The sequence below is a fragment of the Carassius carassius genome, chromosome 24, assembly GCF_963082965.1.
Source record: "Carassius carassius chromosome 24, fCarCar2.1, whole genome shotgun sequence".
NCBI classification, from domain to species: Eukaryota; Metazoa; Chordata; class Actinopteri; order Cypriniformes; family Cyprinidae; genus Carassius; species Carassius carassius.
The window spans coordinates 5,414,004-5,428,638 of NC_081778.1; the positions used below are offsets into that span (position 1 = coordinate 5,414,004).

The 14,635-nt window shown below is 41.3% G+C and overlaps 1 protein-coding gene across 2 annotated transcripts in view; it reads right to left on the reverse strand.

Moving 5' to 3' along the window:
* Positions 1-14,635, reverse strand: part of LOC132102734 (glutamate receptor ionotropic, kainate 2-like) — a 285,887-nt gene that overhangs the window by 110,147 nt on the left and 161,105 nt on the right. For both annotated transcript variants that reach the window (XM_059507361.1, XM_059507362.1), the window contains 2 exons: positions 11,155-11,298; positions 564-671 (listed from right to left, as the gene is read on the reverse strand). In XM_059507361.1, coding sequence (XP_059363344.1) covers positions 564-671; positions 11,155-11,298 — 252 coding nt within the window. The remainder of the gene's footprint in view (positions 1-563; positions 672-11,154; positions 11,299-14,635) is intronic.

Genomic DNA, 14,635 nt, shown 5'->3' on the forward strand with positions numbered 1-14,635 from the left:
GTTCTTTACTCATTGGGACATTATTTATGTAGAGGCTTTAAAGGAAGTAATGTGAAGACCATGTTATCATGCACAAGAGAGCAAAACAGAGAGATGGAAAAGAGAGAGTAAATGAGAATTGCTTCAGCGGACCAGAGAACTGGGATCCCATTCCTCCATTCTCATTTAGTTCAGAGGACCCTCTAGATAACTGACAACTCAAAAAAAGGTGACAAAGTGCAGACGTTCTCACACATTCAGCCATCGGAAAACAAAGTACTTCAGAAAATGCATGGCCTGTAGTTTGTAATTGCAAATCACCTGTTTAATTCAGTCTTCATAAGGCTAAAGGGCTACTAAGGGCCTTATTATTAATGGAATGAATTATTCATGAAGGTGTAGAAACACGTGGAAGAGAACCGGGAGGTCACGGTTTGCTTACAGACTGTATTTATATGTGTGTGTGAGGAGGATTGCTATTGTCTGTTATTATGTGGCAGGCTGAGTGTGTGTATTTTTTGGTTTGTCCTTATGAAGGACAGCAGGTAAATTACTAAGAACGTGAAACCAAAGGTATTCAGCACCTTCTCTAGCCCCTCTTCCTTCAGGCTGATCACATCCAGATCGAAATCTGTCCTCAGGCCATTGGTCCTGTTGAAATGTATCCGTCCGGTCAAACCATCCCAGTGAGCCTAGCGGTGTAAGAAAAATATTCATCATAACCTACCTGCAACATCCGATGAATTCTTCCTTGCAAACAGTGAAAATATGTCATTTAGCAAAATGTAAGTTTCACACTTTTATATGCATCAAATCTGATCTTCAGGACAGATGATCCTCACTGCCATATGAATTTAGATCTGTTTGTTAAGACAAGGGTTATTATAGTAAACTAAAACTACTTTGAAATAAAATACACTTTAATTCAAATAAAATAAAATCTAAAAACCCATACATTAATTTAATTCCAGCTACTGGTGAAGTTAAGGCAAACCTAATTTTCAAATTTTCTTTCAGTTTAACTTGATGTACTAAAATAAATAAAATTAAATAAAATTAAAATAATAATAATAAATAAATAAATGCTAAACACACAAACACATATATTAAAGTCTGAATTAATTGCCCCAAGGGGATTAAAAATGTTCTAAACTAAACTATACACACACACACAAACACAGACAGACACTCAGACACACATAGAAGTACTGTGTACTGTGCAAAACCCTTACGAAAGGAAAATATATTTACCAATATATTTCTTAAAATATATTGTGATATATTATAATATATTAATTTCCCTTTTTATTTTCTAAAATATTATACATTTGAATACATTTAATAATATATTGATGATATATATATATATATATATATATATATATATATATATATATATATTTCATAATATATTGCAAAATATACAAATGATTGCCGCTTTCAATAAATTGCAATATATTGGAAAAAATAAATATATATAAGAATATATGCCTAATATATTACATGATATTTTCCAATATACTGCAATATATTTTTGTTTCATAAGGGAAGTCTTAAGCCACTAGTATTTTCACCAACAAATAATGTTTTTAAGTCAGTTGATTTTATATTTTGCTGTAGTGTGTCAGTAGAAAATATCAGTTACATTTCCAAACATTATTTTTGCCTTTAATTGTAATAATCCAGTGAGTTTGCACAAGGAGTCTGTCAGCAGTCAGTGCTCCACACAGAGATCTGATCTCACCATCATCAGTCTGTCTGGAATAACATGAAGCATCAAACTGGGACAGACTCAATCCAGAAGAACTCTGGCAATGTCTGCAAGACCCTTCAAGAAACCTACCTGTAAATCTACCTGAAAAACAATGCGCGAGTGCACCTAGGTCAAATTCAAAGAATAATGTGGTCACACCAAATATATATTTAATTTAGTTAGGTTAATAGACGTTAATTAATCAAATCTATTTATTACATTATTTTTGACAACAGCCGCTGATCACAGCATGAGTATAATAAGGCAGCAGGTGCAATGCATACCAGGTTTTCGCTGAGGAGCCGAGCCGGTGACCCGGCGGCTCAGTGGTGGTACAGCAACTGTGGCAATGGGATGTGACGAGGGTTACCATACATAACTGAGACATTCCCTTTCAGTCGGTCACTCTCATCGTCACGTCGATGACTGACGAAATTGGGATCCCTACCAAAGCGCCATGGGTGCTACCCCTTCCAGTGCCCTGTGCCCTAGCGAACATGTTAGGGGTCGCCCAGCCCACAGCTCTACAAATATCTGTCAGCGAGGCATGGCGAGGCTTCTGCGGATGCAGAGCGGGAGCGGGGGCGGATGCAGGGGGCCGCCCTCGGCAACGAGCAGGCTGGGGCACTGCGGCCAGCGGACGAGTGGAGGCAGCAGCTTTCCTTCGGAGCAGGGTGTGTCGGATCACCTTAGTCTGCTTCTGGGCAGCCGAGAACTGCTGGGCAAAGCTCTCAACTGCATCACCAAAGAGGCCGGTCTGGGACACAGGGGCATTGAGAAATCAGACCTTGTTGGTGACCCTCATATCTGCCAGACACAGCCAGAGATGGCGGTCCTCGACCACTAGCACGGACATCGCACGACCCAGAGAACTCGTGGTGACCTTCGTAGCTCGAAGCGCGAGGTTTAGTGGCGGTTCGGAGTTCTTTCAGAACCGCTGGATCGTGACCACCCTGATGGCCACAACAGGGGGTACAATCTCTCGGTTGGTTGTGCATCTTTTTCTTCCATACTTTTTTGTTCCACTCAACTTTCTGTTAACATGCTTGGATACAGCACTCTGTGAACAGGCAGCTTATTGGCACTTAATTGTTGTGGCTGACTCTCCTTGTCAAGGGTTTTGATGATTGTCAGAGACCATTATATATATATATATATATTAATGCTATGCACATAAGCACACACACACTGTATATAGTAACTAAATGTAGTTTTTTAATGACATTTAATGATTTTTAATGACATTTTATTACATGAATACACAGGAAATGTTCCTTTCAACTTCAAATGTTTCCTTTTAGCCTAATTTATTCATTTTTACACAACTAGTAAAACGCAGTTGTTTCTCTTTTTTCAGGATTTTGTGTATAAACGTAGAATACTGAATGTTATGAACGTAATGTTAAATATGAACGGTAGAATGCAGTATGTACTTACATGCATGTATGCACAGATCCTTATTTTTTTACAAGGCTAATCATAACGTCAGCATAAACACATAATGCTAATGTCCACCTTGGGCTTGCATGCCTTTCACTAGTGATGGAATGTCAGGTGTAATGCCAGTGACAGCCAGTCTTAAATCGTTGTGGACTTCCAGTCTGTTGCGTGACTTTGTTTTTATAGCCACAAGGGCACTGAAGGATGTCTCAGAGAGGTAGGTGGTACTGAAAGGAAGAATGATCTTTTTAATGGCACAGTTTGCAAGTTTAGGTGCGACAACAGGTCCCCTGGCTATCCAAAGCCTTTTGAATCCATTCTCCTGGAAGTACTTTTTTGACAGTGAATCAGTTTGTAGTTCAGCGAGCTCATCTTCACAGCCAAGGTATTCCACATCTTCAAGCCTGGATGTGAAGGGATCCATAACCCATGACTCCTTGGATAATGCGTCAACATCCGCAAAGCGGGACTTTAATTCCTCCTGTAGCGCAGTCATGTGACGGCAAAACTCGGCGCGCAAAGATGCACTCACGGTACCCCCAGAATGTTGAAGCAGCAGTGAAAAGTGTTGTGTGCCCCTGTGACATTTTTCCAGCCCTGTACTCCAGCTTGCACATAAAAGCATTGATTGCTTCTTTGCACTCCAAGATGTTTGACTCAGAGCCCTGCAGTGTCTTGTTGGTCTCATTATAAAGAGTGAATATATCAGCAAAGTATGCGGTTTTGATCCAGAACCCATCAGTCAGCTGCTCCAACAGTGTGTTTTGATTTCGCAGAAATTCCAGGATTTTATCCTGCAGTTCTAGAAAGCACAAAAGCACTTCGCCATGCGAAAGCCAGCGCACCTCCGTGTGTAGCAGTAGAGTTTGGTGCGCTTCATTCTCACACAGTTGTGCAAATAATCTCTGGTTGGTAGGGCGAGCTTTAATGAAGTTTACGACTTTTACAACTGTTGCCAATGTGTCACCAAGGTCTCTGGACAGTTTTCTACTGGCGAGTGCCTGGCGATGTATCATACAGTGGAAAATTACACAGTCTGGAGCCTTTTCCATCAAACGGCTGTTAAATCCCTTATTTCTACCCATCATCGCGGCAGCTCCATCCGTGCAGCAATCGACAATATTTGTGTAGGGCAGCTTGTACGATGTGAGGTATGAATCTACAGCCATAAAAATATCCTGACCTGTAGTTGTTGTGGGTAAATTGGCAGACATAAGTATGTCCCGTTTCAACTCATCTCCATCCACATACTGTACATATACGATAAGCACAGACTCTCCCGCTACTGTGGTCATTTCATCCAGCTGTATGGCAAATTTGACTTCTCTAAGCTTTTCGTGCAACAGTTTTTTGCAGTTTTCTGCCACTTTTATCAATTCTGTCTTTAACAGTGTTGTTAGAAAGTGGGAGAGATTTAACCTTTTTAGCTGCTTGCGGGCCACATAGTCCCTCCACTATTTTAATGCAGGTGGGTTTGATTAACTCCTCTCCAATATTATGTGGCTTTTTTGCCTTGACAATCGACAGTGAACACTCAAAGGAGACTTTAGTAGCCTTCTGTAAATCACTACCTGCTCTTTTGTATACTTTTCTGATATCTGCCGATCTTTTTGACAGAGCCATCTTTTTTTCTCTCTAAGAATTCCTTATCTTTGCCAATTGTCTCTGGATTCTTCGTTTCCTGGTGTCTTTTCATCTTGCTTGGTTTCATGCTGTCGTTTGCCAGTTTTTCACCACAAAAGACACATTCTGGCCGAGACTTGTCCTGGCCTTCAATAAAATCAAAATTTATGTAGGTTTTGTCATAGTGTATTAACTTTTTCTTCACCTCTGATGAAGAATCACCGCATTTACATTTCTCTGCCATTTTCCTTTTGTTTTTGCCGTTACTATGACAACAAGCACATTGATCAAGTGAAGGTATGCGCGCAAAATTTTAATAATTATTTTATATAAGAGATCATTTTTGACTGCCTTATCTTGGCATTCTTAGCATATGATTTTTTTAAAAACTTTGAAAAAATATTTTAATATAAAATTATTAGTGGAACATTTTATGCATTTTTATTCACCTCAAAGCATATCTGCTCCCGCGCCCCCTCTGTGAAGGGGCGCGGACCCCAGGTTGGGAACCAATGGATTAGCTGACTGGCATGTGATCATATTCTAATTTGTTGAGATCATGAATTGGTGGGTTTTTGTTAAATGTGAGCCAAAATAATCACAATTAAAAGAACAAAAGACTTACACTATTTCAGTCTGTGTGCATTGAATTTATTTAATACATGAGTTTCACAATTCCCTGTGGTGCGGGACCCGCGTCCCCTGAGGTGTTGCGGCAATTAGCGGTGCTCCGATCACGATCGGCCGATCGTTAATGCGCATCTCGTCAGTAAAGCCGGTTCTCTAATCAGCGGTAAATTCCATCAGGTGCGTGATTTCACATAGAGCAGCTGTTACCACACAGAGCCATTGTTAATTGAGAAGATGCGCAAATAAACGCTGAAAATGAACGTGGATTTGCGCAGCTTCTCAGTTAACATTGGCTCTGTGTAGTAACAGCTGCTCTATGTGAAATCACGCACCTGATGGAATTTACCGCTGATTAGAGAACCGGCTTTACTGATGAGATGCGCATAACGATCGGCCGATCGTGATCGGAGCACCCCTAGCGGCAATGCTCTTCATGGGGCTCGCAGATGGATCTGGCAGGGGATCTCGAGACTGCCGAGGCACGCTCTCGCGATTCATCTGCCAGTTCCGATGCTCTCTCGCCTCGGCTTCTTCCGCAGAAGTGGAGAGCCCGATGCTTGAACTGTCTGCTACCGAGGAAGTAGATGTGCTCAGCATCGAAGGCGGGGATTTTGGGCATGACTCGCCACCCTGTTTCCCCCACATATGAGGAGCTGGTGGAGGTTGTGTCTCGTGCAGTGGCCTGTCTTAATATCAGTTGGCCACATGAGAGGCAGGAAACGCTTATTAAAAGCACGTTTTCTAACTATAATGTCGTTGTTGACAGGTTTCAGGAGGCGAAGAAACAGTCTGCAGCCTTCAGACAATACCTCCCTCGCCGCTCGAAGCCTAAGAAGCCTGCCCCAAGCGGGCAGCTGCAGCCATCTGCCAGCTCCTCCGCCTACAGACAGGCACAAAAAAAAAAAAAAAAGCAGATGCTCTGGAAACCCATTTTGCATGACCAGGGTTACGCGCAGATGCCTTCGTTCCGTGGAAGAGAGCTTGGTTTCTGACCCAAGGTCCCGTGCTGGGACCGTCATGTCGCCGGAAAGCCATCTCGACAGACGCCTCCCTCATGGGCTGGGGCGTGGTCATGGACGGCCGCTTTACGAGAGGTCTATGGCAGGACCATCATTCCTCCTGGCATATGAACTACCTGGAAATGTTGGCAGTGTTCCGAGCTCTGAGGAGCTTCCTGCCGGATCTCAAGGATCATCACGTCCTTGTGAGGACGGACAATATGTTGGTGGTGGCCTATATAAATCATCAAGGGGTTCTGAGGTCTCGCCCTCTATACAGACTGGTGCATCAGATCCTGTCGGGGCTTAGGCCTGGGGAATGGAGACTCCATCCCGAGCTGGTGGAGTCAATATGTCAGAGGTTCGGCCCAGTGGAAGTGGATCTATTCGCGTCTCGAGAAACGACGAGAGGCCGGCCTGTCAGCAGGAGTAGTGGAGACCATACTCAGCTCTAGAGCTCCCTCCACGAGGAAATTGTACTGCCTAAAATGGAATGTTTTCACCGTTTGGTGCAGAGAGTGTGAGGTGGACCCAGTTAACTGCCCAGTGGCTTCCGTGCTGGAGTTCCTCCAAGATTGCTTCTCGGCTGGTCTTACCCTGTCCACTTTCAAGGTGTACGTGGCTGCTATTTCGGCTTTCCACGCTCCTCTGAGTGATGGGCCTCTGGGGAGACAGCCGTTGGTCGTACGTTTCCTCCGTGGGGCTTGGAGGATGAGACCTGCGGCTCGTACCAGGGTTCCCACTTGGGACCTGGCGGTGGTTCTCGAAGGGTTGGCTGAGGCCCCCTTCGAAGCGCTGGAGTTGGCTGAGGCCAAGAACCTTTCCCTTAAGGTGGCTTTCTTGTTGGCCATTACTTCTCTGAGTAGGGTAGGAGATCTACTGGCGCTCTCTATATCTAACGGGTGCCTGGAGTTTGCTCCAGGCGACATCAAACCCATCCTACTTCCTAGGCTGGGCTATTTGCTCAAGGTGCTGTCTAATGTGGCACGGTCTATGGTTCTGCAGGCTTTTCATCCTCCACCTGACGTGACGGCGGATGATGAGAGACTTTCCCTGCTCTGCCCTGTCAGAGCTCTCAAAATATATATCCAGAGGTCGTCCTCATGGCGGAAGTCAGACCAGTTGTTAGTGTGTTTCGGGTCGCCCAAGAAGGGTCTTCCTGTTTCCAAACAGACCATTAGCAACTGGATTGTCCAAGCTATATCTATGGCCTACCAGGTGTGCAATTTGCCTTCACCTCTGGCCGTGAGGTCTCACTCATCCAGAGGCATGGCGTCCTCTAGAGCCCTCCTTTCAGGGGCCCCCATCCAGGAGGTCCTTGTGCTCTCATCCTAAGTGTGCATGTGCGCAGCTTCACACTAGGACAGGCAGGGCTCGTTGTGGCATAGTGGGTACTCATTCCCCCAAAGTGTCATTTGACGCAGTTCGATGTTCCCACGAAGGGGAACGTCTCAGTTTACGACTGTAACCCTTGTTCCCCGAGAAAGGGAACGAGAACTGCGTCCCTTCGCCACACCTCCCCCTGCCCGGGAGCACTTGCTTCATCACAGAAGCTGTCTCTGTTGTGTGCCGGCGTCCTTTTTATAGCTTTCCGCATATGCCGTCACACATTACGTCATGACGCAACACCAATCAGGATTGGCTTAGTTTCATTCATACTTCAGAGGTGCTACGCTGAGGGGCTTCCCCCCAAAGTGTCATTCGATGCAGTTCTCATTCCCTTTCTTGGGGAACAAGGGTTACAGTCGTAACCCGAGACTTTTTCTTATAATCCATTACAGTATACAAAACAATCGTAGCAAAATGGCAGCAGCTGCGTTTGTATGAAACGAGAGCAAGTCCGCGATATCAGGATGACATAATTAAACAATTGTCAGTGGTGTAATGTAACAAAGTAAAACGCAGTACTTTTTGGGTATTTTTTGGGAGTATCTGTAATTTACTTGAGTTTTTATATTTCAGGCAAATTCTACTTTTACTCCACTACATTTCCACCTTAAAATTTATAATTTTAAGTATAAGTATATTTGTTACTTACTACAAAATAGTCAGAAGAACACAGACTGCAGTAAAGCAGGTTTGACGATTCAGTGATCTGGCATTTGCAAGTAAGACTCCTAAAAAACACCTTTGCTCATGTGCAAACAAATGCTTCTGTATGCTTTTTATATTCATATAATTTAATGTAGGCCTAGCTAAACAAATGCAAAGCTTCTACCAGGAAAAAAAATAGTTCAAGCAAGAGTACAGCGCTGACTGCTGTTACCCAGATGATCCTGTGTTATTAGCTTTTACAGGCTGTTATCCCTGGATAACATACCTCGGAATGTCACAACTGACAAATCAGAATCAAGTATTCCACAGAGCCGTATAATAATCCTCGATAACAACCGGTAAAAGATGATAGCACAGGCTCATCCGGGTAATTGAAGTTGGCACTGTAGGCTCGCCAAGAACAGTTTTTTCTTCTTGGAAGCTTTGTATTTGGTTAGCTAATAAAATATTAAAACTCAATTCAATATTATGTGTTCAGTTATTTATTTATGTCATCCTGGTATCATGGACTCTCTCTCTTTTCATGCAAACGCAGCTGCTGCCATTTTGCCACAATTGTTTTGTACATTGCAATGGATTATAAGATATAACTAACAAACTGGTAAGATTTTAAAACATATTCGACTTAAATATCTTATTTATGTGGTGAAATGTTGTGTAATACATATTGTGACTGTACCACAGCCTTCACAGAAGTTTTGTGTTCAAATATTTCAACTAATTTCAATATTTTGGATCTAATTATTCACTTCCGTGACAAGAAGCCATGTAAAAAATGGGACAATATGCATCCAACTGCTGGTTGGTTGGCATGATACATTCATATGCTTTATTAATCTAAGTTAAATACATAAATTCCAAAAATGTTGCTTTATTAATTAATTTATATAAAAAAAATAAAGGTCTGGCCACCACAGAAGTTTTTCTTCTTCTTCTTCTTCTTCTTCTTCTTCTTCTTCTTTTCTTAAAGATTGTAAACTATGTATCTGTTCTTAGGTCAGTGCCATGTATCCACCTATATTAGGGCTTTGACATTTTCAAAGCCAGTGAAATGTCATCAGACTAAGCTGTCCTCCAATTATCTGTTCTAACAAAACCTCAGCACAGCTTTCCCAGTCTTTTTACAGCTCTGAGCTCTACTTGTAATCCAAAGGAGGGTGAGGGGTTCTGGGCCAGGGTCATCACAAGCAGAGTTTTCAGTCAATTTATGCACTGACTTACGGAGAGCAGACCACCTTGCTTTTATGTATTTTTATCTCCCTCGCTTTGCCTTTGGTCTTCGCTGCCTGCAGGTTAAGATATCACGCACTGCAAATAAAGGCGGCTTTTTAGTCAGACTAAATATAGTTTATATATAAATATAGTTTTCCTGAAAATAGCACAAAGAAGAATCATTTCCAGAGATTAAGATAAATTCGCTGTCTTCTGCAGTAGTGCTCTCACTGTGCAATATTCCAGGTCAGAAACAAGCAAACACACTAATGAACATGCAAGAGTAAATTGCAGCGGTTTCACAATGTATTTCACACTTTCTATATGAATTAGGTTTATTATAGATAAACCACTTTATTCATAGAAGTCATTTGCCTGGTGCAATTGACATTGTTATGGCCTGCTTAACTATTATTTTTTTTAAATAATGTTTGTCCGCGATTCTATTAATCATGACAGCAGTAAGGCATTAAACAATGGAGAAAGCATTATGACCAGGCATAAATTTATCCACTCTGTAAAAACGAATGCTTTTTTAGCATTTAATAGAGTCAATTCCAGTGAGACTTCAGTCTCAGTAAAGATATATGAATGTCTGTAACAGCACCCAGAATCTGGACACTTCATGGTAACACTTTATTTTGCAGTGCCCTTTATATGTTACATGTACTTACTAAAAATAACAGTAAATTAAAAGTCTCACCAGGGCATCCATTATTTGATAAAAAAAAATACAGAACAATATTATTAAATTATAATATTTTAAATATTTATTCCTGTGATGGCTTTGTTTTTTTTTGTTTTTTCAGCATCATTATTCCAGTCTTCAGTGTCACATGATTCTTCAGAAATCATTAAAATATGCTGATTTGCTGCTCAAGCAATACTTCTTTATATTATCAATGCTGAAAGTTTGTGTAACTTTTTTTATTATTTTTTTTATAAAAATGTATACATTTTCAAGAAAATCCTGAAAATTTATTAATATAACTCTGTACTTATTTGTGTAACTACACTGTAACAAGGACACATTAAAAACATTTATAACCCCACTCTGCAATATGTTTTATTGCAGCATACAAAATATTATGAAATAGGTGAAAATATTAGAATTTATAGGTTAATTGAAATAGGTGAAATATTAGAAAAATAATAATAATAATAATAATAATAATAATTTTGCCTTGGCAAATAATGAAAATAGGTTTTAAGTTAAAAATAATAATACAAATAAAAATACTGAAAATAAACCAGAAAATGTAAGTAAATAAATAAAATAGAACTAATATTAAAATAAACTAAATACCAATATATAAAATATAATATGCAATACAATATTAATAGAATATACATGGCATTCAGGGTAATTTTATTTATTTATTTATTTGTGCCATTATGGCAATGCTAAAACAGCATATCAGCAGGGTGAAATTCATTCTTAGTGAACAGAGTGATGTGCAGTACCTCTTTGATGAGCATCATGAAGCGGTTGCCAAAGCGCCAGGGCTTGTGGCGGTTACACTGGAGTGAACTGACAGTGATTTGAGGAGACTGCTGGACAGCCACGGCCACCACATGTACCGCATCATACATCAGGGCAGCATCTGTCTGGAAACACACACAGTCACATGTCAATCAGCAATCATGAGGCTCTCTGACAGTAATTAATCAAGCCTCAAAAACAGGTTAAACTCCAGTGTCATGATCTATGATTGGTGTATATTCAACTCAATGACCAATCACAGAGAATGAGAGGGTGTTAGAGTAGCCTTCAGCTGACTGCCACACAAACTGACAGCCCTCCATACCAGAGACCTCTCATTCCACTGACCAAAATAAAATCTAATTAGTGTTTGCCTTGGATGATTGAGAAGCAATCACAACACCTCCCAGAATGGGCCGGTATGGAAATCATGCCTGAGGGGTCTTCAGAAATGCTATCCTGTCAAATAAATCATTGCCAAACCTGTCAATTTTCCAGTTTTTGTCTCTGATTGTCTGTGTAATGTTGTACTTCGCCTTTAAGAAAGTGTTTTCCCAATGTGCTGTGCTGTAGCGTGTGTTTAAGCATGTACTGTTCGAGAATAAGAAGCAAGCAGTAAAAGAGAGACGTTTGTACTTCAAACAGTTGTTGGTCTGAAGTTATTACAATGGCGACGAGTGATTCATTGCCAATACAACCTCAATAAACCCACAAACAAAACGAAAAGACGACCATAAGCAGAAGACGCCGCTAAAAGTTGCTGAGACAGTCAACAGGATCCAGCGAAACCTGAAATCACAGGACAGAGAAAATCGTCAAATCTGAACTCCGCCTGTGAGTAAAAAGAAAAAAAAAAAAGAAAAAAAAACGATGAATGCAGTGCAGCAGCGATTTATAAATGCAAATTACCACAATTTGCAAATGCTCGTATATACGTAAAACAGGCCAAACGCCTTTCAATAACTTGTGCTACTGTTTGATGATAAATCATTGCTACAGCTGCTGAACTGCTCTACTTTGCAAGATTTGATATCGCCACAGACCAAGGATCTCTCGCATTAAAATGGAAAAAATGGCTACTAAGGTTTGAAACATTCCTGACAGCCGCTGGTGTAACCATCAAAACCAGAAAAAGAGCAATGTTACTTAAGTACAGATGATGAATATGTCTACGTCATGCAAGCACCTTCAAACATCAAACAACCAGTGACAAAAGTATGGATATCTCAATAACCTCTGGACATACTGATCGATACTGGAGTCACAGTCAACCTTCTTGACAACAATGCCCATGACAGAATAAAAATATCTACAAAACTGGAGCCAACAAACAAAAAAAATATTACTGTATGGCAAGCAACAACCCCTTCCACTGCTGGGAAAACTAACCACTGATGTTTCAGCTTATGGAAGAACCACTGAAGCAACTTTCTATGTGGTTCAGGGAGATCATGGCTCTCTGCTCAGTCACAAAACAGCTTCAGAGCTGGGACTCATACACATTGTTTACTCTGCAGACATAGTTCAGCAGCCAACCCTTTCTGTTGCTGATCAGCTTATGCTAAAATACCCAAACATTGCTAAGTGCATTGGAAAATTGAAAAACATTCAAGTTAAGCTACACATTGATGACACTGTCAAACCTGTCATCCATCCTCATTGTCGTATCCCTTTCCACATCCGAAAAAAGGTGAAGAAAGAACTGCAGCTTCCTGAGGATCAAGGCATAATAGAAAAAGTGGAAGGTCCAACACCATGGGTCTCACCCATCATAGCAATGCCCAAGCCTAAAAATCCAGAGAAAATACGTATCTGTGTCGACATGCGCTTGCCAAACCAAGCCGTACGAAGAGAGAGACACATTTCACCAACGGTTGATGACATCATCCACGATCTCAATGGAGCAGTGATGTTCTCTAAACTGGACCTTAAATCACCAACTTGACCTAGCACCTGAGTCCAGATATATCACAACATTTTCAACCCATGTTGGACTGAGGAGATATACAAGGCTAATATTTGGCATCTCATCTGCAGCTGAAGTTTTTCAAAATACCATCCAACAGGTCCTGCAGGGAATCCCTGGAGTTAGAAATTTCAGTGACGACATTCGGGTATATGGCGCCTAGGCCTGGGACGGTATTGAATTTTTCTTACCGCGGTTGAAAAGCAATAAATTCCCGCGGTATTGCGGTAAACCGCAACCCGCAAACAACCCAACCCCCCCCCTCGTGATAGATGTACTTTCACTTTCGCACACACACAGGAGGCAAACGAATATAAGGAACAGGTTTATTTCACTTTTTTTTTTTACATTTAGAACATGAACATTTAGAACAGAAATGGAATGATGTCTGAAATAAAAATTCTGCAAAACGAAATAATAGGCGAGGTTACCCTAGCCTTCATATTTGTTGGGGGCGATATCAGATCTGATCGCAATTCACAGCAGAGATCTTAAGATAGAGCATCATAAAGACAAACAAACACATTTTTATTTATCGTATTGATCAGTAATAGATATTAATTTGCATGTTTATTTTCCATATTTTTACCTTCAGATTAGGCTACAGTCGTCGTCATCAAACAATCACTTAAACTATAACGACTTTTGTGCACACAGAGGCTAAGGCGATTGAGCATAAGGACCACATTTATTTAACATTTATTATTTCACATTTAGAATAAGAACATTTAGAACAGAAATTATGTCTGAAAAAAAAAGTGCTGGCAAAACGGAACATACGCTATGGTTTACATCCCAGCCTTCATATTTTTTGCTAGAAAAACTAGCATGTTCACTTTGTCAGGTTTAAGGGAGGCCCTGAAAGACTTAACGACGTTACCTGCAGCACTGAACACACGTTCTGAGGGAATGCTTGTAGCGCAAATGGTCATATATTTTCGGGCTACTTTGGAAAGCAGAGGGAATCGGACACTATTGTCCCGCCACCAGACAAGAGGGTCTGCGTGGGAATCCAGGGCTTCCTCCTGCAAATACCTTCTGATCTCTGTGTCTACACGAATTCTCTTGGGGGTCGGAGTAGATGTTTTTTCTTTTTTTTTTCCCAAGTAAGTCAGCCAGATTCGGTTTTTTGGGAGGGTTGGGTGCACTTGCTCCCTTTCCATCACCGTCATCACGCTGCTCTTCGGGGACATTCATCATCTCCTCCATGAGCTCATCCTTCACCTCGTCAGAAATGTCAATGCCCTTATACCTAGGGTCGACAAACGCGGTCTTTGCCAATAGCTGTTGAGTTGAGGGTGCACTGTATTTTTCCATCAAAACGGCAGACATTTTTTCTTTCAGATTGCGCGTCAATTGGGTGTCCTCCTCAGCGGGGAGCAGCAGATCCTCGGTGACTAGCTGCAGCACCGGTTTCAAAGAGGATGCAGTCACTGCTCGCTCAGAAGACAGTGCATCCGTGAAATCGGCAACATTTTTCAGGGCTGCATTCACCG